General features: G+C 46.9%; 1 protein-coding gene across 1 annotated transcript; it reads left to right on the top strand.

Moving 5' to 3' along the window:
- The first annotated feature begins 335 nt into the window (after positions 1–335).
- Positions 336–25,990, top strand: si:dkey-30c15.2 (uncharacterized protein LOC558938 homolog). The gene is made up of 11 exons (XM_034175500.1): positions 336–405; positions 526–569; positions 999–1,062; positions 13,539–13,670; positions 17,319–17,423; positions 18,456–18,583; positions 18,686–18,731; positions 19,050–19,121; positions 19,614–19,767; positions 25,268–25,362; positions 25,452–25,990. The coding sequence occupies exons 1-11, from the start codon at positions 373–375 to the stop codon at positions 25,596–25,598; spliced, it is 1,020 nt and encodes a 339-aa protein (XP_034031391.1). The 5' UTR covers positions 336–372; the 3' UTR covers positions 25,599–25,990.

Below are 25,990 nucleotides of genomic sequence, written 5' to 3'. Positions count from 1 at the left end.
GGATACGTGCTTTGGCTATTCCAAAACAAAAGAAAACAAACAAAACAAACAAAAAATAACTACAGAAATAAAATAAAATTAATAACAACTCTCATTCCACCTGACAAATTTTTAGTTCTGCACAAATCCCAAACATCCGCGCAAACAATCGAAGAACACATATGACGTGTATACACACGCACACACGCACGCACGCACACACAAAGCAGGTGGAGTGAAAATATCACGTGATGTGCCACAGCCAAGGTGCAGTATTTTCTGATAAGACTGCACACACACACACTTTTCAGTCGAACGTGTCATGGATCCTGCTGATTTGGGATTTGATCACACAGTGTGAGTTTGGAATAATCTGATGATTGCGTCTTTGACATGGAGCTCACGGGTTCACTGAGTGAGGATCACGTAAGTGCAACATAACATCCTGATAGAGACTGAAATTAAAACTCATTCAAATAAAATGTGTTTTAAGCAAGAAATGCTCATATAAAATAATCCTTAAATCACACCTGTATTGATTTTCAGATTGGTATTCTCTCTACGGTGTATTTGGTGTTTCTTACACCCAGGTAATATAAGCTTCCTCATACTTGTTCAGTGGCATTTATTTGAAGGGTACTATTTCTTTATTTCCAAATGCAATTATAGACAGACTACATATCTAATATTGAAACATTCTATATAAGTTAAGACAACAGATGTATAACCAGCACAAATAATAACATCACTTCACATTCTTTTTAGCATTCAGTATGATATTTTATAACTTTTTTTATGCAGTGTCACATGGCTTTGAGATGAAGCATCTTTCAGCCAAATATTTTTTTTCAGACAAGCTTACCTCTGTGATAAATTTTATTAAAATCAAATTTTCAGTAAAAGTAACTTCCGTGCTTCATACTTTTTATATGACTGATGAATATTTTCACTGAAACCAGTTTTATTTTGTACGACTTCAAGATGTTGTTGAATATTTATGACATTTCCATTAACTGCAGTGTGATCGGGAGCTGTTCTGTCCTGGTTGTTTCCATCATAAGATGGAAACATTTACAACAGCAGGTGAGTCGAGCTGAACATGTGTTCTCGTGTGGTATTGTGTGGAATATGTGGAATATCGTTGTAATTATTGCTTGTTAATGTTTCTTTAACTCTGCAAAGGAACTTTGAACCAGCTTTAATTAGTCTGACTGTCAGATGGATATCTCAAAATATTAAGATAAGACTTTATTGATCTCACAGAGGAGAAATTCACGTTACACCAGCTCTTAAGAAACACACAAGGTGAGAGCAAGTAGAGGAAAATGTGCATCAAACAGCGTGTGCAAAGATAATAATACTTGTAACAATACAGTAAAATAAGAAAATGAGGTAGAAATATATATATATATATATATATATATATATATATATATATATATATATATGCATATATAAACATGATTGGAATTAAAAAAATAGGAGCATCTTATTTACAATATGTGAAGTGGAGTTTAGATGTGATAAGGTGACACTAGTGCTGGAATTTGTAAACAAGCTGTTATTGCACATGATTTGTACACAGATTAATATTGCACATGATTTGTGGACATATTATTGCATGTGGTTATTTCATAGTGTTATTTACAATCTGACAGCAGCAGGGATGAACGACCTGTGGTATTGTTCCTTCTTGCACTGAGGGTGCCTCAGTCTGTCACTGAAGGAGCTACTCAGCTCCACTACAGTCCGGTGCAGAGGGTGAGAGGAGTTGTCCATGATGGATGTGAACTTGGCTAACACTCTCCTCTCTGCCACCTCCTCTAAAGAGTCCAGAGGACAGCCCAGGACAGAGCTGGACTTCCTGACCAGCTTGTTCAGTCTCTTTGTCTCCTGCTCTGTGCTGCCCGGGGCCCAACAGATGACAGCATAGAGGAGAGCAGAGGCTACAACAGAGTCATAGAAAGTCTTAAGCAGAGGCCTGCTCACTCCAAAGGATCTCGGTCTCCTCAGGAGGTGGAGGCGACTCTGGCCTTTTTTGTACAGGCCATCAGTGTTGTGAGTCCAGTCCAGTTTGTGGAGGTGAACACCCAGGTATTTGAAACTGTCCACAGTCTCTATGTCCTCCCCCTGGATGTTCACCGGTGGGTGAGGTGGTGGTTTCCTCTTGAAGTCAATCACCATCTCCTTCGTCTTACTGGTGTTGAGACACAAGTGGTTGCTCTCACACCAGTCCACAAAGTCTATGATGACCTACCGGTATTCCAGCTTGTTCCCCTCAGACACACGACCCACAATGGCGGAGTCATCAGAGAACTTCTGGAGATGGCAGCTGTCCGTGTTGTAGGCAAAGTCTGAGGTGTAAAGGAAGGGCAAGAGGATGGTACCCTGGGGGGTCCCGGTGCTGCACCTTACCACCTCAGACTGACAGCCGCGCAGCCGCACGTACTGCGGGCGGTCAGTGAGGTAGTTGATGGTCCAGGCAGCGAGATGTCCATCCACACCTGCGTCCTTCAGCTTCCCCCGCAGCAGCACCAGTCTGATGTTGTTGAAAGCGCTGGAGAAATCAAAGAACATGACTCTCACAGCGCTCCCGTCGGTCTCCAGGTGGGCGAGTACTCGCTGCAGCAGGTAGATGACAGCGTCATCTACCCCGATGTTGGGCCTGTAGGTGAACTGCAGCGGGTCCAGGTTGTCACTCACCACGGTGCAGAGGTGAGACACAACGAGCCACTCCATGGTCTTCATGAGGTGGGAGGTCAGGGCAACTGGTCTGTAGTGGGCCGGTTCCTTGGCGTGCAGTGTTTTGGGAACCGGGACCACACAGGAGGTCTACCACAGGGTGGGGACCACCCCCAGGCTGAGGTTCTTGTTGAAGATGTGGCTGAGAACCTCACAGAGCTCATCTGCACAGGTCCTCAGCAGCCTCGGGGAGATCCCATCAGGTCCTGCTGCTTTCCTCTGCTTCTGCCGCAGGAGCTGGCCTCTCACCTCAGTCGGAGTCACAGTGGGTGGGGGTGCTGAGGTGTCTGCTGAGGTGGGCTGGTGCTGAATACAGTCCGGGGAGAGGAGGGACAAGGTCCGGGGTGCAGTGGAGGTGACCACGGGGAAGAAGGTGGGGGGTCAGAGGGACTGGAGGGTTGGCTGCTGGAGACGTGTGGAGAGCCGGGAGCAGGCAGGGGGGGCAGGTGTGGAGGAGCCAAAATGGTTAAAGTAACTGTTTAGCTCCTCTGCAAACCGAGAATCTCCATCTGCAGTCCTACTGGCACCCTGCCCAAATCCGGAGGCAGTCTTGAGGCCTCTCCACACATCTCTGACGTTGTTCTGGGCCAGCTGCTCCTCCATCTTACTTCCATACTCCTTCTTGGCTGCCCGGATCCTCCACTGGAGTTCCCATTGGACTCTACGCTGCTCCTCTCTGTCTTCTGAGTTGAAAGCCCTCTTCTTCTGGTTCATCAGGACCTTCAGCTCGGGGGTCACCCAGGGGTGGTTGTTGGGAAAGCACCGTACCCTCCGGGTGGGCACAGTGCTCTCCACACAGAAGTTCATGTAGTCAGTGACACACTGGGTCAGGCCGTTGATGTCTTCTCCGTGAGAGTTTTGAAACATGCTCCAGTCTGTGGTTCTGAAACAGTCTCTCAGCCTCTCAGTGGCCTCTTCAGTCCAGAGTTTCACCGACCTTTTCTGCACTGGCTCTCTTCTCACCCTGGGTGTGTATTGGGGGTGCAAGTAGACGAGGTTGTGATCCGAGCATCCGAGCGGGGCGAGGGGGGCGGAGGTGTAAGTGTCCTCCACATTAGTATAAAAAAGGTCCAGTATTCTATTGTCCCTGGTTTTACATGTGATGTACTGGGTGAACGTGGGGAGGATGGCAGAGAGGGATGCATGGTTAAAGTCCCCGGTGATGAGGAGGAGGGCGCGGGGGTGTTGTGTCTGCAGCCGTGTCACTGTACTGTGAATCCGCTCACAGGCAGCGGTGGCGTCTGCAGAGGGAGGAATATACGCTCAGAGCGCAATCACACTCCCAAACTCCCGTGAGAGATAGTACGGCTTCATGCTCACCCCGAGTAGCTCCACGTCCGAGGAGCAGATCTGATCCTTCATGTGAACATGAGCTACATTGCACCATCTCTCACTCACATAAACGGCGAGCCCCCCTCCTCTTTTCTTCCCGCTCTCCGCCATCGTCCTGTCCGCGCGGATAAGTGTGAAGCCGTCCATGTTAATAACAGAGTCCGGTACATGTTCATCCAACCACGTTTCCATGAAGCACATGAGACTGCAGCCCTATACAGCCTCTGGAAATGGGTTAGCGCTGCTAGCTCCTCGGTCTTGTTGCGGAGAGACCTTAGATCCCCCATGACCACAGACGGAATATAAGTCCTTCTCCGTTTCGTCCGGCCACCCCTGCAGCCTCTCCGTCTCCTCCGTATGTCTGCAGGTATGTCCAGGTGCTCAGCATAGTGGGGACCCGGCCCACTGTACATACAGTCTCTTAGTCCAAGCAGCTGATCCCGGGTGTAAACAATGGGGCATCCGGAGCCGGAGACAAAGGGATTTCCCCCGCGCTGCCTCAAAAAGTGCCGAAAGAAGCAGAAAGCCAAGCACAAGAGTTACAAAAGTGGGTTTCCCATGTGCACACTTGCACATGGGAAACCCATATTATAATAACCCATTATAATAACCCATATTATAAGTTAGATTTGATTTTACAGAGAAGGGCGGGTTTGGGGTCAAGATTAGATCCAGATCTACATCACATTAACAGACAGACTGTTGTGTGGGCCGCTGAAGAGGAGGTACTGCTGGCCCACCACCACCAGAGGGCGCCCTGCCTGGAGTGCGGGCTCCAGGCACCAGAGGGCGCTGCCGCCGACGAAGGCTGCCAGGGTGACAGCTGTCACCCATTACTGGACACAGCTGACTGCACTCAGGACGGAGGTATATCAGCAGGACAGCGTCTCCACCTCAGTGCCGAGATATCGCCTTGAGATTAAGGTAACCTTCTCTGCAAGCTCATATTGAAGACTCTGATAAACCTTGGTAAACCTTTTCAGGACAGCTGACTACAGAAAGCTACTTGCTTGGATAAGTACTCACCTTTCCTGCTTCATTGTAACAAGAGGTGGAGGCGGCTTCTCCCCTCTCTGTCTACTGGGTGCTGTCGCACCCATACCTGTGTGTTTGTGCTCTTTCCCGCCAGCAGTACCGGATCCGACGAGCGGAGGCAGTGGCCACCTGGGAATTCGGGACTTGCCGGTTCCAGTACTTCTGGGGTTCGGTGGCAGAGGAAATCTGGGTGGTTCCGGTTCGACTAGGACGGACGCCTCCTACCTTCGAGCCTGCCCACACGACACCAGCAGATTTCGGCTTCAAACTCCAAATTATTAATTGTTGTATTGGTTGTGCTCTTTTCACAACAGTAAAACTTGTTATTCACCTTTCTCCATTGTCCGTTCATTGCGCCCCCTGTTGTGGGTCCGTGTACCTACACTTTCACAACAGGATATCTCGGCCAGCGTCATGGATCCCGAGGGGCGTCAACCGGCTGTTGAACGGCCAATGGAAGAACAGGGCGCAGCGGCGGCTTCGGGAGGGGTAGTCGGTGAGTTGCAGCGGATCCTCACCGCTTTCACCACTCGGATCGATTTCATGACCGAGCAGCACGTTCTCCTAAACCGCAGGGTGGAGGCTCTCGCCGCACAAGTGGAAGCGCGCCCTCCGGGCGCCGCTGCGGCTCTCCCTCCCGAGGACCCTGCGTGTGAGAATGACGTTCCACTGGTCGTTCAACGGTCCCTTCCTCCGTCCCCAGAAGCATACATAAGCCCTCCAGAACCGTACGACGGCTGTGTGGAGACGTGCGCGGACTTCCTTATGCAATGTTCGCTCGTCTTCGCTCAGCGTCCCATGATGTACGCAGCTGATGCTAGCAGGGTAGCTTATGTGATAAATCTGCTTTGCGGGGAGGCACGCGCTTGGGCTACAGCGCTCTGGGAGCAGAACTCACGGCTCCTTCAGTCATACGCCGGGTTTGTACGGGAGCTCAGAACGGTGTTCGATCATCCCAACAGAGGAGAGTCCGCTTCAACCGCATTACTGTCCATACGACAGGGACGTCGGAGCGCAGCTGCCTATGCAGTCGCCTTCCGCATCGCGGCAGCGAGATCCGGCTGGAATAGCACTGCCCTCCGCGCTGCCTTTGTAAATGGATTGTCTCTGGTCCTAAAAGAGCACCTGGTGGCTAAAGACGAACCGCGGGATTTAGATGGGCTCATTGATCTGGTCATACGGCTTGACAACCGGTTAGAAGAACGTCGCCGGGAGCGAGGCGAAGGGCGTGGCCAGGCACGGGTCGTCCCTCTCCCTTCCGGGTCCGGTCGAGTTCCGCCGTCCCCACGCTCCTCTGTTCCGGCGCTCCGTGCGCTTACGGCTCCCCCTGCTGACGAAGCTATGGACACGAGCAGGGCAACATTTAGGGCACCTGGAGCACAAAGGAGGCGGGCCCACGGAGCTTGTTATGTTTGTGGCTCGAGTGAGCATATGGCAAACGACTGCCCCGAGCGGTTAAACTCCAACGCCCGCCCCTAGAGACTGGGCCAGGGGTGGGCCAAAACATGCACGTGGGACACACCCACATTGCTACACGACTCCCAGTCACGATCCTGTATGAGGATTCTACCCTGAAGGCCCCAGCACTGGTGGACACGGGCTCTGAGGGGAATCTGCTTGACAGCAGATGGGCCAGGGAGATAGGGCTCCCTCTGGTGGCTCTTACCTCGCCTGTGCAGGTTCGGGCACTAGATGGCTCCCTACTCCCACCAATCACGCACAAGACACCTCCAGTAACTCTGGTGGTGTCAGGTAACCACCGGGAGGTGATCGAGTTCTTCGTGACTCAGGCCACCTCCCGTGTGGTTTTAGGGTTTCCATGGATGCTGAAGCACAATCCCCGGATTGATTGGCCGTCCGGAGTAGTGGTACAGTGGAGCGAAACCTGCCATCGGGAGTGTCTCGGTTCCTCGGTTCCTCCTGGCTCCCAAGCTAAGGAGGAGGTCCGAGTCCCGCCCAATCTGAAGGCGGTGCCAGCGGAGTACCATGACCTCGCTGACGTGTTCAGCAAGGATCTGGCCCTCACGCTACCTCCCCACCGCCCGTATGATTGTGCCATTGATTTGGTTCCAGGCAGTGAGTTTCCGTCCAGTAGGCTGTACAACCTCTCACGGCCGGAACGCGAATCCATGGAGACCTACATCCGGGACTCATTAGCTGCCGGGTTGATCCGGAATTCCACCTCACCGATGGGCGCAGGTTTCTTTTTTGTGGGTAAAAGGATGGCGGGCTTCGTCCATGCATTGATTATAGGGGGTTGAACGAGATCACGGTTCGCAATCGATACCCGTTGCCCTTGTTAGATTCGGTGTTCACCCCCCTGCATGGAGCCAAGATGTTCACCAAGCTGGATCTTAGGAATGCGTATCATTTGGTTCGGATTCGGAAGGGAGACGAATGGAAGACGGCATTCAACACCCCCTTAGGTCATTTTGAGTACCTGGTCATGCCGTTCGGTCTCACTAATGCTCCCGCGACCTTCCAAGCGTTGGTAAACGATGTCTTGCGGGACTTCCTGCACCGGTTTGTCTTCGTATATCTAGACGATATACTCATCTTTTCCCCGGATCCTGAGACTCATGTCCGGCATGTCCGTCAGGTCCTGCAGCGGTTGTTGGAGAACCGTCTGTTTGTGAAGGGCGAGAAGTGTGAGTTCCACCGCACTTCTTTGTCCTTCCTGGGGTTTATCATCTCCTCTAACTCCGTCGCCCCGGATCCGGCCAAGGTTGCGGCGGTGAGAGATTGGCCCCAACCCACTAGCCGTAGGAAGCTGCAACAGTTCCTCGGCTTTGCGAATTTTTACAGGAGGTTCATTAAGGGCTACAGTCAGGTAGTTAGCCCCCTGACAGCCCTGACCTCTCCAAAGTTCCCTTCACCTGGTCGGACCGGTGCGAGGCCGCGTGCAAGGAGTTGAAAACGGCGCTTCTCGTCTGCACCAGTTCTGGTGCAGCCCGATCCTAGCCGCCAGTTAGTGGTTGAAGTGGATGCCTCGGACTCAGGGATAGGAGCGGTGCTCTCCCAGAGCGGGAAGACCGATAAGGTCCTTCACCCGTGTGCCTATTTTTCTCGCAGGTTGACCCCCGCTGAACGGAACTATGACGTCGGCAATCGGGAACTCCTTGCTGTGAAAGAGGCCCTCGAAGAGTGGAGACATCTGTTGGAGGGAACAGCCGTGCCATTCACGGTTTTCACTGACCATCGGAACCTGGAGTACATCAGGACCGCTAAGCGTCTGAACCCCAGGCAAGCCCGCTGGTCATTGTTCTTTGGCCGTTTTGACTTCCGGATTACCTACCGCCCCGGGACCAAGAACCAGCGATCGGATGCATTGTCCCGGGTGCACGAAGAGGAGGTCAGAACGGAACCGTCGGATCCCCCGGATCCCATCATCCCGGAGTCCGCTATCGTGGCCGCCCTCACCTGGGACGTGGAGAAGACCGTCCGGGAGGCCCTGACCCGTGTCCCGGACCCCGGAAACGGACCAAAGAACAAACTATACGTCCCACCAGAGGCCAGGGCCGCAGTCCTAGACTTCTGTCACGGTTCTAAGCTCTCCTGTCACCCAGGGGTGCGAAGGACCGTGGCAGTCGTCCGGCAACGCTTCTGGTGGGCATCCCTGGAGACCGACGTCCGGGACTACGTCCAGGCTTGTACCACCTGCGCCAGGGGCAAGGCCAATCACCAGAAGACCTCAGGGCAGCTACAGCCACTGCCCGTGCCTCATCGCCCCTGGTCCCACATCGGCCTGGACTTCGTCACGGGTCTCCCGCCGTCCCAGGGAAACACCGTCGTCTTCACGATAGTGGACCGTTTCTCCAAGGCGGCCCACTTCGTGGCCCTCCCGAAGCTCCCTACGGCCCAGGAGACAGCGGACCTCCTGGTCCACCACGTCGTCCGTCTGCATGGCATACCATCAGACATCGTCTCCGATCGCGGTCCCCAGTTCACCTCACATGTCTGGAGGAGCTTCTGCCGGGAACTGGGGGCCTCGGTCAGCCTTTCGTCCGGGTACCACCCCCAGACCAACGGGCAAGCAGAGCGGGCCAACCAAGAATTGGAGCAGACACTACGCTGTGTGACAGCCGCGCACCCGACGGCCTGGAGTACCCACCTGGCCTGGATCGAGTACGCCCACAACAGCCATGTGTCATCAGCCACCGGCCTCTCCCCGTTTGAGGTGTGCTTGGGGTATCAGCCCCCCTTGTTTCCGGTGGTCGAGGGAGAGGTCGGTGTGCCCTCGGTCCAGGCCCACCTACGGAAGTGCCGTCGGGTGTGGCGTGCTGCCCGCTCTGCTTTGTTGAAGGCCCGGACGAGGGCGAAGAAACATGCAGACCGGCGGCGGGCCCCGGCCCCCACGTATCGTCCTGGGCAGGAAGTGTGGTTGTCCACCAAGGACATTCCCCTTCAAGTGGACTCCCCCAAGCTCCAAGAACGATACATCGGTCCCTTCAAGGTCCTCAAAGTCATCAATCCCGCCGCAGTGAGGCTTCAGCTTCCGGCCTCACTGCGGATTCACCCAGTGTTTCACGTCTCCCGGATAAAACCCCATCACACCTCACCCCTCTGCACCCCGGGTCCGGCACCACCTCCTGCCCGGATCATCGACGGGGAACCGGCTTGGACCGTGCGCCGGCTCCTCGATGTCCGTCGAATGGGCCGGGGTTTTCAGTACCTGGTGGACTGGGAGGGGTACGGCCCCGAGGAGCGCTCCTGGGTGAAGAAGGGCTTCATCCTGGACCCGGCCCTCCTGGCCGACTTCTACCGACGCCATCCGGACAAGCCCGGTCGTGCGCCAGGAGGCGCCCGTTGAGGGGGGGGGTCCTGTTGTGTGGGCCGCTGAAGAGGAGGTACTGCTGGCCCACCACCACCAGAGGGCGCCCTGCCTGGAGTGCGGGCTCCAGGCACCAGAGGGCGCTGCCGCCGACGAAGGCTGCCAGGGTGACAGCTGTCACCCATTACTGGACACAGCTGACTGCACTCAGGACGGAGGTATATCAGCAGGACAGCGTCTCCACCTCAGTGCCGAGATATCGCCTTGAGATTAAGGTAACCTTCTCTGCAAGCTCATATTGAAGACTCTGATAAACCTTGGTAAACCTTTTCAGGACAGCTGACTACAGAAAGCTACTTGCTTGGATAAGTACTCACCTTTCCTGCTTCATTGTAACAAGAGGTGGAGGCGGCTTCTCCCCTCTCTGTCTACTGGGTGCTGTCGCACCCATACCTGTGTGTTTGTGCTCTTTCCCGCCAGCAGTACCGGATCCGACGAGCGGAGGCAGTGGCCACCTGGGAATTCGGGACTTGGCGGTTCCAGTACTTCTGGGGTTCGGTGGCAGAGGAAATCTGGGTGGTTCCGGTTCGACTAGGACGGACGCCTCCTACCTTCGAGCCTGCCCACACGACACCAGCAGATTTCGGCTTCAAACTCCAAATTATTAATTGTTGTATTGGTTGTGCTCTTTTCACAACAGTAAAACTTGTTATTCACCTTTCTCCATTGTCCGTTCATTGCGCCCCCTGTTGTGGGTCCGTGTACCTACACTTTCACAACACAGACAAACAAACATACACTCTGATTGCCCAGTAGTTTGATGGTATGTCTGTCTGTATTTTAGGAGGGTTACTCCAAACGTTGTCAGTTGAATTCTCAGTTTGAATTTGATAAAAAAAAAAAAAAAACTCTTAACAGTTTGCCATTGTCCATTGTTCAAGATTTGTAGAGAGATTATGGGTGAATTTTTAACTTTATCCAAATAAGATGTGCCTTTTTCCAACATTGTCATTAATTTCTCAAAAAGATTCATATATACAACCCTTGGCAAAAATTATGGAATCACCGACCTCAGAGGATGTTCATTCAGTTGTTTAATTTTGTCGAAAAAAAGCAGATCACAGACATGACACAAAACTAAAGTCATTTCAAATGGCAACTTTCTGGCTTTAAGAAACACTATAAGAAATCAAGAAAAAAAGATTGTGGCAGTCAGTAACGGTTACTTTTTTAGACCAAGCAGAGGAAAAAAATATGGAATCACTCAATTCTGAGGAAATAATTATGGAATCACCCTGTAAATTTTCATCCCCCAAATTAACACCTGCATCAAATCAGATCTGCTCATTGACATTGACCCTATGCCATGACATTGACCCTATGTGTCTTTTTGCAAGGAATGTTTTTGCGGTTTTTGCTCTATGGCAAGATGCATTATCATCTTGAAAAATGATTTCATCATCCCCAAACATCCTTTCAATTGTCCAAAATATCAACATAAACTTGTGCATTTATTGATGATGTAATGACAGCCATCTCCCCAGTGCCTTTACCTGACATGCAGCCCCATATCATCAATGACTGTGGAAATTTACATGTTCTCTTCAGGCAGTCATCTTTATAAATCTCATTGGAAAGGCACCAAACAAAAGTTCCAGCATCATCACCTTGCCCAATGCAGATTCGAGATTCATCACTGAATATGACTTTCATCCAGTCATCCACAGTCCACAATTGCTTTTCCTTAGCCCATTGTAACCTTGTTTTTTTCTGTTTAGGTGTTAATGATGCCTTTCGTTTAGCTTTTCTGTATGTAAATCCCATTTCCTTTAGGCGGTTTCTTACAGTTCGGTCACAGATGTTGACTCCAGTTTCCTCCCATTCGTTCCTCATTTGTTTTGTTGTACATTTTTCGATTTTTGAGACATATTGCTTTAAGTTTTCTGTCTTGACGCTTTGATGTCTTCCTTGGTCTACCAGTATGTTTGCCTTTAACAACCTTCCCATGTTGTTTGTATTTGGTCCAGAGTTTAGACACAGCTGACTGTGAACAACCAACATCTTTTGCAACATTGCGTGATGATTTACTCTCTTTTAAGAGTTTGATAATCCTCTCCTTTGTTTCAATTGACATCTCTCGTGTTGGAGCCATGATTCATGTCAGTCCACTTGGTGCAACAGCTCTCCAAGGTGTGATCACTCCTTTTTAGATGCAGACTAACGAGCAGATCTGATATGATGCAGGTGTTAGTTTTGGGGATGAAAATTTACAGGGTGATTCCATAATTTTTTCCTCAGAATTGAGTGATTCCATTTTTTTTCCCCTCTGCTTGGTCTAAAAAAGTAACCGTTACTGACTGCCACAATCTTTTTTTCTTGATTTCTTATAGTGTTTCTTAAAGCCAGAAAGTTGCCATTTGAAATGACTTTAGTTTTGTGTCATGTCTGTGATCTGCTTTTTTTCTACAAAATTAAACAACTGAATGAACATCCTCTGAGGCCGGTGATTCCATAATTTTTGCCAGGGGTTGTATATATATATATATATATATATATATATATATATATATAGAGAGAGAGAGAGAGAGAGAGAGAGAGAGAGAGAGAGAGATGAAAATTCACCACAATAGAGTGTTTCAATCATGTTTTTATTTATTTATTTATTTATTGCTGTCTCACTGATTCCCACATTATTTGCGCTTTAGTGCAACAGCACCCCCTACCTGCACTTTCAGTCGAGGACAGATACACGGGAAAGCTGGGGCCTTGGTAGAGCCATGTACTCTCTTGTGTGTCTTATTTTATTTCATTTTATTTTACCTTAATGCTGCATGTGAAAACATTTGAGCATTTTGATCAATTTGTCAAAAAATATATAAATCCACTGTTCTTGATAAAACCTGTCGGTCCAGAATATCCTGTGACATACAATCAACAAATTAAATTTTGAGCAAATTTAGACAATAATAATAATAATAATAATAATAATAATAATAATAATAATAATAATAATAATAATAATGCCCTTTCAGTGAAATTCAATGTGCTGCAAAAATTTCACCCCATAAAAGGTTAAAATTATAAAATAATACAGAACAGAGAATGGCACATTTGGAATAAAAAATTAAAAATACATAAGACCTCACAGCTGCAAATGAGGATGATTGTCAGAAATGATATGCCACAACGAAAAGATAAATCTTAACTCTGGTCTCAAAAATAACACAAGTTCATGTCAACTGGTAAACAGTTCAACAAAGTTGGTGCACAATTCACCCACCGTTGTCTTCTTAATCTTCAGGGCACATAAGGCTTCAGCAGCTCAGCCAAATAAAAGAATGATCATCTCGATCTGTTAAAGCGGAACATGTATTCGGACAGAAGTGATGTAAATTACAATTAACAGCTAATAGAAAACTTGTGGAATTACTTTTATTGTAATTTATTATTATTACTATTACACACATACATCTTCAACTGTTTATTCTTAGATCAGATTATTATTATTTGTCTTGGCCTTGGTAGACCTTGTTTAAGTGGTTTTCCATTTGATGTAATTGAACATTTGGAGGTTTGACATATACATACATCCATACATACATACACTGTTGCAAAATGTTGCAGAAAATGTGCTGATTTTGGTAGACAAAAACATCTTTGTGCATCTGTCTACACAAAGGTGCAGATCCTGGTGCAGCTCGCCTTGGCCGACTTGTTAGCTGCCGTCGTCCTGATGTCCGCCAGCGCCATGAACAAAGTCCAAAATATCAACAATGTACACATCTGCCAGTACAGCCTGCCACTGTCAATTGTGAGATGCAGTCATTTTTTTCTCCCTTTCTCTTTGCTTCCGAGCTTTGAGTCCTGTAGGAATTCAGTTTATAGATGCATCATTATGTGGCATAATGATGCATGTTTGCTTAAACAAAACAGGAAAGATAAGTCATATATAAAAGAGACACTTTGTTCCCTGTGATTTTGGTACTACCACTGAAGTATCTGGTTTTCTGGAGCACAGTTCATTTTTTTATATTTGTAATTACATCTCTGCAAAATTTGCTGAGTCACTGAGGACTGCAGCTGAGAAGTGTCACATTGTATTTCTTGCAGTAAAATGAAGTAATGCCATGGGCTTGTTATATTGCACTCTAAAATAAAATGAGATGTTTTTATGGTCATGTCTTCAGTTATATGACTGTCACCAGTGTTCCCTCAGACAGAAGTTACCCTTTTCACATATTATTATAGGTATTTTCTTAGGCATTGGAAAAGCCTGTCAGATATAGACAGACAGACCTACACGTGCATAAGTATTTGGACAGTGAAACTAATTTGATACTTTTGCTTCTGTCTGCACTGAAGTAATCAAGATGTGGTTGTCATGTAGACTTTCAACTTTAATTCAAGGGGTTTAAAAATACCACATCAACCATTTAGGAATTAAAGCCTTTTTTATATACATTCTATCCTTTTTCAGAGTCCAAAAGTAACTGAACAATTGACTCACATGTAGTTTCATGGTCGTGTGTTCCCTCATTATTCAAAGGCATATTAAGTAGATTTAAACAAAAAAAATCTGGTGTTGATTCTGAGTGTCGAATTTGTATTTTGTAGCTGTACGGTGTAACTTTCAATAAGATGTGCCAAGATGTGTTGATGCAAGTGAAGGAGACCACAATTAGTATGGAAAGAAAACCAAACAAACAAAATAAACCTATCAGACAGAGTGACCAAATCTACAGTTCTATTCTTAAAAAGACGTAATGCAAGGTAAGCAGAGCACTGAAGACAACTGAAGTGGATGATGGCTGAATCGTTTCTTGATCAAGAAGGAAGCCTTCCTGACTCTCAACATGTATCAACTCAAGAACACTCTGGAGAATGTACTGTAGTTGTACCTCTGTCAAAGGCTAAAGTGAAGACGTGCCTTCACGAGTGTAATTTACAGAGGGTTTATGACAAGGTGCAAATCACTGATAACAAAACGAAGAAGAGGAAGTCCAGATTTGACAGAAAAAAGTCTGTTGGGTTTGTAAATCGTTGCACATGATCAGAATGTGCCTACATAATGTACACTCAACAAAAATATAAACGCAACACTTTTGGTTTTGCTCCCATTTTGTATGAGATGAACTCAAAGATCTAAAACTTTTTCCACATACACAATATCACCATTTCCCTTAAATATTGTTCACAAACCAGTCTAAATCTGTGATAGTGAGCACTTCTCCTTTGCTGAGATAATCCATCCCACCTCACAGGTGTGCCATATCAAGATGCTGATTAGACACCATGATTAGTGCACAGGTGTGCCTTAGACTGTCCACAATAAAAGGCCACTCTGAAAAGTGCAGTTTTATCACACACCACAATGCCACAGATGTCGCAAGATTTGAGGGAGCGTGCAATTGGCATGCTGACAGCAGGAATGTCAACCAGAGCTGTTGCTCGTGTATTGAATGTTCATTTCTCTACCATAAGCCATCTCCAAAGGCGTTTCAGAGAATTTGGCAGTACATCCAACCAGCCTCACAACCGCAGACCACGTGTAACCACACCAGCCCAGGACCTCCACATCCAGCATGTTCACCTCCAAGATCGTCTGAGACCAGCCACTAAGACAGCTGCTGAAACAATCGGTTTGCATAACCAAAGAATTTCTGCACAAACTGTCAGAAACCGTCTCAGGGAAGCTCATCTGCATGCTCGTCGTCCTCATCGGGGTCTCGACCTGACTCCAGTTCGTCGTCGTAACCGACTTGAGTGGGCAAATGCTGGCGTTTGGCATGTTGGAGAGGTGTTCTCTTCACGGATGAATCCCGGTTCACACTGTTCAGGGCAGATGGCAGACAGCGTGTGTGGCGTCGTGTGGGTGAGCGGTTTTCTGATGTCAATGTTGTGGATCGAGTGGCCCATGGTGGCGGTGGGGTTATGGTATGGGCAGGCATCTGTTATGGACGAAGAACATAGGTGCATTTTATTGATGGCATTTTGAATGCACAAAGATACCGTGACGAGATCCTGAGGCCCGTTGTTGTGTCATACATCCAAGAACATCACCTCATGTAGCAGCAGGATAATGCACGGCCCCATGTTGCAAGGATCTGTACACAATTCTTGGAAGCTGAAAATGTCCCAGTTCTTGCATGGCCGGCATACTCACCGGACATGTCACCCATTGAGCATGTTTGGGATGCTCTGGACCGGCGTATACGACAGCGTGTACCAGTTCCTGCCAATATCCAGCAACTTCACACAGCCATTGAAGAGGAGTGGACCAACATTCCACAGGCCACAATTGACAACCTGATCAACTCTATGCGAAGGAGATGTGTTGCACTGCATGAGGCAAATGGTGGTCACACCAGATACTGACTGGTATCCCCCCCCCAATAAAACAAAACTGCACCTTTCAGAGTGGCCTTTTATTGTGGGCAGTCTAAGGCTCACCTGTGTACTAATCATGGTGTCTAATCATCATCTTGATATGGCACACCTGTGAGGTGGGATGGATTATCTCAGCAAAGGAGAAGTGCTCACTATCACAGATTTAGACTGGTTTGTGAACAATATTTGAGGGAAATGGTGATATTGTGTATGTGGAAAAGGTTTTAGATCTTTGAGTTCATCTCATACAAAATGGGAGCAAAACCAAAAGTGTTGCGTTTATATTTTTGTTGAGTGTAATTTCCTAATGTTTCTCAATCAGAAAAATAAATACATGACATTGGCAACATGGTTGCTTTGTGGTTAGCACTGTTGACCAAGAAGGTCCCAGATTCATGTCTTATCTGGTCCTTTCTGTGTGGAGTTTGCATGTTCTCCCATTGTTTGTGTGGGTTTCCTCCAGGTGCTCTGGCTTTCTCCCACTTCCAAAGACATGCAGGTTACGTGAATTGGTGACATTAATTTGACCCTATGTGTGAATGAGTTTGTTTGTCTGTATTTGTCGGTTCTGTAATAGACTGTTGGCCTGTCCAGGGTGTACACTGCATCTCATCCAATAACTGCTGAGATAGACACCAAAAAGTAATCCTCATATTTATAATTATGTTAGTTTGTCAAGTTACCTTTGGTCTCTAAAAAGGAAATACTCTGTATAAATATGGCTGCAATTTCTTCATGGTTAATGTGATTAATTTTGATCAACCCATTAAATTAGAGCAGCTACCTGAGTGTATAAGGAGCTGGCCTGCCTATATGAAGGCCTGCATTCAAATCCTGCTCATGCTACCTGTCTGTGTTTTGTAATCTACATTGTCTCAGTCCACCCAGCTGCTAATAGGTACTGGCTTTGGCTGGGGAAGTAACCTGCGTCAGACTGGCGTCCCATCCAGGGATAGTGATAGACTATCATGTACTTGACGCTACGGAATCTGGCAATAAGCCCCAGCACCGGCGGGCCTATATAGTGGCCCCCTCCTGGGATTGTCTAATACACTTTTTTTTTCTATTGCAGACTTTTTACTCTGTTTCCTTTTTGTTGGTGTTGGTTTATGCGTGGACCTCAAAGACTGCAATTGAAGGATGGAGAGAAAGGCCAGCTGAGAGTAATGAGGAGCAGGTGAGTGAATGCCATTTTGGTGATTTCAATCTTGAGAATTGGCTTAATGATCATTTTGGTGCCACCTCCTCCTTGTTTTGCAGAGATCGTGCACGAGAAGGGCACCTTTACCTTTGTATGCTTTTATATGGTGAGTTTGCTCCTTTGGAACTCATCCACTTACTGTCTTTCAGCTCAGTATAAATGAGATGCACAGACCTGGGGAGTAATGATTAAATACAGTATACTCAGGGTACATTTAAAAAATGGAAAATGTATTCTTATTGCATAAACCATGAACTCTGCAGACTGAGAGAATGAGTTAGTGTTGCCAGTTCTGTTCAATATGAGTAGAATTCCAACATCTAAATAATAATATGTCTTCCTGGACACAGCCATCAGAAGTGTATCTGTGTGCAGTGAAAGTGTCAAACTTGCAGATACATTCACTTATTTCAGCAGTGGCATGAAATCTCTGAGTTTTCAGCATTTGAAGTCACAAGGCACTTGGGAAGAGCTTATGGAGGTCGCTGGACAGAGGGGTTTGGCAGTGTATGCAAGAGAATGAGTTTCTAAGGTGGGTGCGTCCTGTCTTACTGTATGGTTGTGAGACTTGGATGCTACCCAGTGACCTAAGGTGATGACTTGGTACTAGGTCCCCTTGCATAATCCTTGGGTACCACTGTAATGACTTTTCGTCAAACAAGCTGTTGCCGAGAAAGACTCAGATGAGGGGTATCATTTACTTTGTCAGGTAATGTCAGTTTATGACATTTTGGCTATGTAGCAGGTTTCTGTGGGCAAGATCCACTGCACAGGTCCCTCAGTGTTTAGGATCCCAGTGGCTGCAGAAAGACAAGGTGATGCTCACTTTTCACATGGCTGTGGCAGATAGATGGTTACTTACTGAGAGGTGGGGATCAAGGACCCATTGTTTGCCTGGATGATTGTCATCTAGGATCCAAGGCAGTTCTGCAGCATGGTGGATGTGGCAATTACTGGCACCAGTATATGTCCCCACACCTGAGCTGACATGTGTTTCTCAAATATTGTAGGTTGATACCCACTGGAGCATACTTCCTATATGTGCTCACTTTCTTAATAAAAAGTGATTTGCTTGTTCTAACCAATGACATACCCTTAAGTGGAGCTGCCTTTGATGAAAGCAAATACTGCACAAGGTGAGCATTCAACAGGAGAAACATTTGTCTTCTTTTGAAATCACTTATTCAGAGGATAAAATGATTTTTTTCTGTTTTTTTTTTGTTTTTGTTTTTTTCCAGCTGTATTTTTTTCTTGCACAACTGGAGTGATCCATACTGCAAAACTGTGAGTATGACATCTAATTCATTTTTTTTTTTTTAATCGTTCATTCATTCATTCATTTTCTGGCACTCATCCGGGCGTAGGTTGCGGTGGCAGTTGTCAGCTTTTTCATCTTGTCTTTTTTTTTTTATACATTTTCTCTTCATTTAGTGTTTTTAATAGAGTAGCTTTGTTTTGTTTTATGTTTTATCTGCTATGTAACAGTAGTAGTTTAATTTATTGTGAAGCAATATACTATATTGCATCATTATAATAAATGCAGGTGCCATTATATAAGACGGCAGTCCAGAAATGTGAAAGCATCTGTCTTTTTTTCCACAGGAGAATATTCATGACACATTCATTACAATTGTTCTGTTCCTTGTGGTGATACCAGTGATGGTATCTTGCTCTGTAAGTTTCAACAATTACATTGCTTTTTGGAAGAAAACTGTACAGTCTTGTGAATATGGAAAAAATTTTAAAATACAGATATGTAAAAGTAACTGGCTGGTGCAATTATAAGCTCATATGCATTTAAACTTTACTGTATTAATTCTGTATTAATTCTTGTATTTAGTGTATGAATTACGGTTTTGATTCTTGTTTTTTATTTTAATTTATTGTTAATTCTTAATTAATAGACTGTATTATTCTTGATCTTATTAAAAATTTTCTGCTCTCTACCTTGTCCATGTGCATATCAGCTTTATTTTTCCCATATACCATAGCACCTCCTCTCATAATTTGAGAATTCCATTATTATGTATGAATGTGTACAGGTGGCAGGTGGACTGTAGAAACTTAATTGGTCTGTGGGGATTAATGAAGTTTTCTGTAGCTGTATCTGTAAAAGTTATTTTACTTGCAGAGGTTATGGAATTGTTCCTACGCTTGTCATTGCAGGTAATTTATTATAAAATTGGTAAATGGTATCAAAGATCAAAGCAGGAGGGACTTTTTCCTGTAGAAGGCGACGGACGTTCAAGTAGGAGACATAAAAAAATGTTTTCCACGGCAAGAAATATGGTGATGGTTATCTTCTTCAGCTGGACACCAGGTACATACACATATTTAAGTCATATCAGGTTTTAAGGTAATCCTTCATTATTCACACAGTGGAGAATTTTGAAGAGATACAGCAATATGTATATATATATATATATATACACACACACACACACACACACACACACACACACACACACACACACACACACACACACACACACACACACACACACACACACACACACACCACACACACACACACACAGCGGTTAGCAGTGTTGCCTCACAGTAAGAAGGACATGGGATCATTTCCTACCTGGTTCTTTCTGTGTGAGGTTTGCATGTTCTCCCCATGTGCACATAGGTTCCATCTGAGTGCTCTGGGTTCTTCCCACTTCCAAAGACATGCAGGTTAGGTGAACCGGTGACTCTAAATTGTGTGTGTGTGTGTGTGTGTGTGTGTGTGTGTGTGTGTGTGTGTGTGTGTGTGTGTGTGTGTGTGTGTGTGTGTGTGTGTGAGACCCTGTGAAAGATTGGCATCCTATCCAGGGTGTACGCTATTTAATGCCCTATGACCGCTGGGATAGGCTCCAGCTCCCCCGTGATTCTTTATTGGAGTAAATGGATATAGAAAATGAATCGATTTATGTAAGTATGCCAATGCTGATGCCATCACAGAGTCACAAAATCTGCTCAGGAGTACTCCTTGCACTTCAAAAGACCTGGCTAGCCTCAGCAGATAGAGTCTGCTCTGCCCTTTCTTATAAAATGCATTTGTATTGGTAATGCAGACCAGTTGACTATTCCCAATTCCTAAATATTAGCGGGGATATATTCAAAAGAATCATATGTATATCCATCTGTCTGAATATGTGCCACTATACCTCCAAGGCGCTTTGGCCCACACAAACCAAAGTTGGCACAAGGGTAGAGTCCCAGTGGAGTATGCAATCACCATAGCAGCAGTAACCTCATATGCATATTAATTAGGTCATGAGGTCAGTGAACTGTTTCTATGAGCCAAAGTATGATTTTGGTGGCTCATAGAAACAGTTTTACTTGATTTAGACACACGTAACTTTGACTCAAGCTCCAACTGAATCCAAGTCAGCTACTAGGTACTACTTTACCTTGTTATTGAGTGTAGAGGTGGGTAGCAGCTAAAATAATATAACTGTATGGCACTAAACTGCTAAAAGATTGGACCGGATCAATTTTACATTCTCAAGACAGCAACAATTTAGATATTCATTTGATAATAAGGTCAAAATTGTTATGTGCAGACGCAGGTTGAGGAGCGGACCAACGTCTGACCGAACCCAGCGCTAAATAACCAGAAAGCGGTTCCACAAACAAAACAATTTTATTTCCCCTCCTAGTGCAATAATTAGTGTACAACATAAATATTGGGTTTGTCTGGCGGAGTGAAGGAGGGCGCACTCTCCAGCGCCCAAAAGGATCAAAGTCTTGGCGCTTCTGGACTCAGTTTCACCGCCAAACACCCCCCAGGTGGACACGACAAACTGACTCTGTGAAGGATGGAAAAGGTGAGGTAAGTCAGAGCTACAGCAAATATCCCTCAGAGGTACACACTATCAGCAACACATTCAGGTCTGAATTTAAGCTTTATGTAAATGAGCAGCTTCTCACAACAGGTGGAGGATCATCAGTCCGTACGCCACGGCAGTGAGAAGCAAACTGCACAATTCTCATCAATGTTCAAATACACTGCATAACAAAATACCAAATTACTATTTACGATCATTCAGACAATAATCACCTCTGATGTGTGCTGACAGCATGTGTCCCTCACCCGTCCTCCTTCACAGGCACGATGTGTCAATCCCTGGCGCGGTCCTCAACGTCTCACAAACGAACGTCACAAGGTCGAGTTCCCGGCAATTCTGCTTGAACCACTCATGGCTTAAATGCAGAACGCCATCTCATTATCTGCTTCAGCTGAAAGTCTTTAAGTTTACATGTGAGCATCATCCACAGGTGCTGCAAGTCAGTAGGCCTGCACGTAAACATCCTCCACAGGTGCAGCTAATAATGCTGATGAGGGTGAAGGACTCTTCTGCCAGCACCTTCTCCACAGACAAAAACCAGTCTGCATACCACCTGGAGAGCAAAGAAAAGAAAACACAAAAACATCCAGCCAAACCCCCCAACACACAACAGTACCCCCCCATCAACGGGAAGCCTCCCGGCGACCGAACAGACCAGGCCCGAGAACAACACTTCCCTCCGGGGTCCATGACAGAAAGCAGACGGCAGGACAGGGCACTGCGGCTGGCATCAACAAAAACCCCAAACAAGTCCCATATACAACCCAACATAGAAAAAAAACACAAAACCCACCCAAACCCTCCCCAGGGGACCGTCCCATCCAACCCCTGGAAGAAAAGAAAATCTCCCAAATGCAATAACCCAACACAGCCCCAATAACACAATACAAACATAAATTCACAAAGAAAAATAACAAACAACCCCCCCCCCCCAGAATGATATGCAGAGCCCACCCCCCCCAGAAGACCTTTACCGCCAGTTCCAGGAGAGAACAACCAAAACCGGAATCTTACAGAGGTCCCCAGGTTTACACGGAGGAACAGCACCCCCCACAGGACCGTACCATCAACCCCAGGAGGTACCCTCCCCACAACCCAGGAACCCCAGACCCGGCCGCACTTGGTTAATCGGCCCCACAATCAATTCCCCCCCAGAGGACCGTCCCATCGACCCTGGAGGTGGAACCTGGAAGGAAACATAACACAAAAATACAACCCCCGGCGGACTTCATTAAAACACCCCGGGGGCAAAATAAAACAACTATCAAACCCTGTTACCCCCCCCCAGCACCCCGAAAGACCCCAGATCACTCCCAGAGCCTATCGTTAGCACAATTTTGGCGAACGGCACAAAACTACTAAGCTGGGGAAGGAAACAGGAAAAACTAACCCGGTCCCATCCCCGAAGCGCAGCGGAAAACCGGAAAGACGTCCGGTGCCCCAACCCGACCATACCACCAGCCTATCGGGAGGGGTGGAACTACCGAAATGGCGAACGGCAACAGATCGGCCCACCACTCCGACTGAGGTATGTTCCTGCTGCACCATACCCCGGTAACACCAATGACGAACGGTCAAAGGCCCACCGGGGCTGGAGAGGAACCGGGCCCTAACCAAACCCAAAAAAACACCCCTGACAACCCCCCCTAGGTGCAGAGGTCTTCTGAGAAACGCTCAGCGTGACCAACCTGCACCACCCCACAACCCAAAAGACAAAACGGTCTCAGAGCAATGTGAGGATGGGGTTAGGGAAGCAGGGAAATAAAACAACAAAACAAAACGACCCAATCCTCAAACAAAAATGACCTAAATTCAAATAATGATTACCTGAGTCCAGCCGAGCTCCGAACTGCCAGTCGTTCACTCCACCAGAACCGCCTCTAAATCCCCAAACAATTTATAACCCCTTACAAAAAAACAAAATAGCCCAAATAACTAAACAACCAAAGAGTTTTTTTTTTTTTTTGTGTCCATTTTTATGCCTGTCCCAGAACACCTGGAGATACGTCATCACTATCTTTCTTGACGCTTATGTGACCGGGGCAATATGGCGGCTTCAGCTCGTCCGAGCTGCATGGGCTCATCCGCAAGAGGAGCCAGAGGTCCCGTCGGAGGAGTCTCAGTGGGGCGAAGAAGAGGCAGCCCAGATCTGTGTCGGGGAAAGCCCCGAGACGAAAAAACCCGCTCTGATGTCCGTCCTCTCTCACGTCCACGCTCCTTTATCCGATCATCTAGACGAATAACCAAAGATATTAGTTCATCTAAATCTTTTGGTTCGTCACAGACTGCTAGCTCGTCTTTTAATGGATCATTCAAACCATCTACAAACACTCCTCTTAAAGCTGCGGCATTCCAACCGGACTGAGCAGAAAAAATTCGGAAATCCACAGAATAATCCGCCGCACTCCGCCTCCCCTGCCTGAGATTCAGCAACCATTGGGCAACAGTATTTGTTTTCACCGGATGGTCAAAAACCAAGCAGAACTCCTGAGAGAAATCCTTAAAGGATCCTAACAATGGAGAGTTATTACTCCACAACGCAGTGACCCAAGCTAAAGCGTCACCTCGGAGCAAATTTGTCACATATGAGACACGACTACCATCAGAAGAGAAGGAAGCCGGTCGCTGAGCAAAAACCAGAGAACACTGCATCAAAAACGGAGCACAGGCTTCATTTCCCGCATAAGGCTCCGGATGACAAATGAGCCGCAGCTGGAGCAGCAGGAAGCGGAACGGCTTGCGCTGCAAGCTCCGTAATGCGGGCATCTGTTTGTTTAATTTGGTTTGCGAGATGCTGTAATTGCTCCCATATTTTCTCCAAGTGTTCTTGAACTCTTTCGGCAAATGGAACCGCTTCTGCCGCTGGGTCCATTTTGGAATGGCCGGGAACTACTGTTATGTGCAGGCGCAGGTTGAGGAGCGGACCAACGTCTGACCGAACCCAGTGCTAAATAACCAGAAAGCGGTTCCACAAACAAAACGATTTTATTTCCCCCTCTAGTGCAATAATTAGTGTACAACATAAATATGTGGTTTGTCTGGTGGAGTGAAGGACGGCGCGCTCTCCAGCGCCCAAAAGGATCGAAGCCTCGGCGCTTCTGGACTCAGATTCACCGCCAAACACCCCCCAGGTGGACACGACAAACTGACTCTGTGAAGGATGGAAAAGGTGAGGTAAGTCAACAGAGCTACAGCAAATATCTTTCAGAGGCACACACTATCAGCAACACATTCAGGTCTGAATTTAAGCTTTATGTAAATGAGCAGCTTCTCACAACAGGTGGAGGATCATCAGTCCGTACGCCACGGCAGTGAGAAGCAAACTGCACAATTCTCATCAATGTTCAAATACACTACGTAACAAAATACCAAATTATTAACGATCATTCAGACAATAATCACCTCTGATGTGTGCTGACAGCATGTGTCCCTCACCCGTCCTCCTTCACAGGCACGATGTGTCAAACCCTGGCGTGGTCCTCAACGTCTCACAAACGAACGTCACAAGGTCGAGTTCCCGGCAATTCTGCTTGAACCACTCATGGCTTAAATGCAGAACGCCATCTCATTATCTGCTTCAGCTGAAAGTCTTTAAGTTTACACGTGAGCATCATCCACAGGTGCTGCGAGTCAGTAGGCCTGCACGTAAACATCCTCCACAGGTGCAGCTAATAATGCTGATGAGGGTGAAGGACTCTTCTGCCAGCACCTTCTCCACAGACAAAAACCAGTTTGCATACCACCTGGAGAGCAAAGAAAAGAAAACAACACAAAAACATCCAGCCAAACCCCCCAACACACAACAAAAATGTGCATATTCATACAGTAGCTGAGTGGGGGATTTGCTGGTTAATGACCTTCTCATTTAGGTTGTCATGGTCTTGATGTCCATTCCTCAGCTGCAACTTAACACAACGTGCACCATAATAAAAATTTGCTTTGTTACATCGTGAGATTGACTAGCTATGTTTGTTCTTGTAGCACTCATCCTCATCGTGCTGTCTACTTTGACAACTTGGCCGCCAAGTGCACCATGGATTGAACAGAATAATCTGTTTGCTGTTTATGTGATACAGGTATGTCTCAAAACAAGTGACTGAACAAGGATGAAAGAACCTTCTTCTGATGCAGATGTTGTGGAACATTTTTTGTGTGTGTGTTTCAGGCAGTTGCCGTGTCACTACAAGGTTTCCTGAATAGTCTTGTTTACGCCTGGAGACGACCCAACTTTACTGAGGCCGTACTTGGAGAGGCTACACCCCTCATGGTACATGAGCATCTGGCTTTCTTTGATGAATCCCTGAGAAGCTAATCTTGATTCTTGACCAAAAGACTTGGGGCTCTACAATAACAATCTCTCTCACACATTCTAAAGTGCATAGCACCTGTGCATTTGGGGAATGTTCAACTCCACAAAGGATTTCATTTATTCTCTTGATTAATCATGAGTGTGTTTTGGGGAGGACATGAAATAAGCTAATCAGATTCCCATAAGTCATCCCCTTTGAGAGTTATGTGTGCTGGAACCTATGGCATTGCTGTTTAAATGGTGGACTCAATAAGTGACAGAACAGAGAGGTTTTCTGGCAGGGGAACGGATCTGAGTGCAAAGCATCAACGTGCACAGGAGGTCATTAATGGGAGCAGTGGTCATCACCACAACTCTCTGAGGTCAAACAGTTCCCGTACCACCTCCTTCTTGAT

Source organism: Thalassophryne amazonica, chromosome 8 (genome assembly GCF_902500255.1).
Source record: "Thalassophryne amazonica chromosome 8, fThaAma1.1, whole genome shotgun sequence".
Taxonomy (NCBI): Eukaryota; Metazoa; Chordata; class Actinopteri; order Batrachoidiformes; family Batrachoididae; genus Thalassophryne; species Thalassophryne amazonica.
Note: the sequence above shows the minus strand (reverse complement) of the source record. Positions and strands in the feature narration are given on the sequence as shown.

Bases quoted from the DNA above. Each gene is read 5' to 3' on its own strand.
- si:dkey-30c15.2 (XM_034175500.1), top strand. From the start codon at position 373: ATGGAGCTCACGGGTTCACTGAGTGAGGATCAC. The intron at 1,063-13,538 runs GTGAGTCGAGCT...GTCTACACAAAG, and splicing joins GGAAACATTTACAACAGCAG to GTGCAGATCCTGGTGCAGCT. The intron at 19,122-19,613 runs GTAAGTTTCAAC...TTGTCATTGCAG, and splicing joins CAGTGATGGTATCTTGCTCT to GTAATTTATTATAAAATTGG.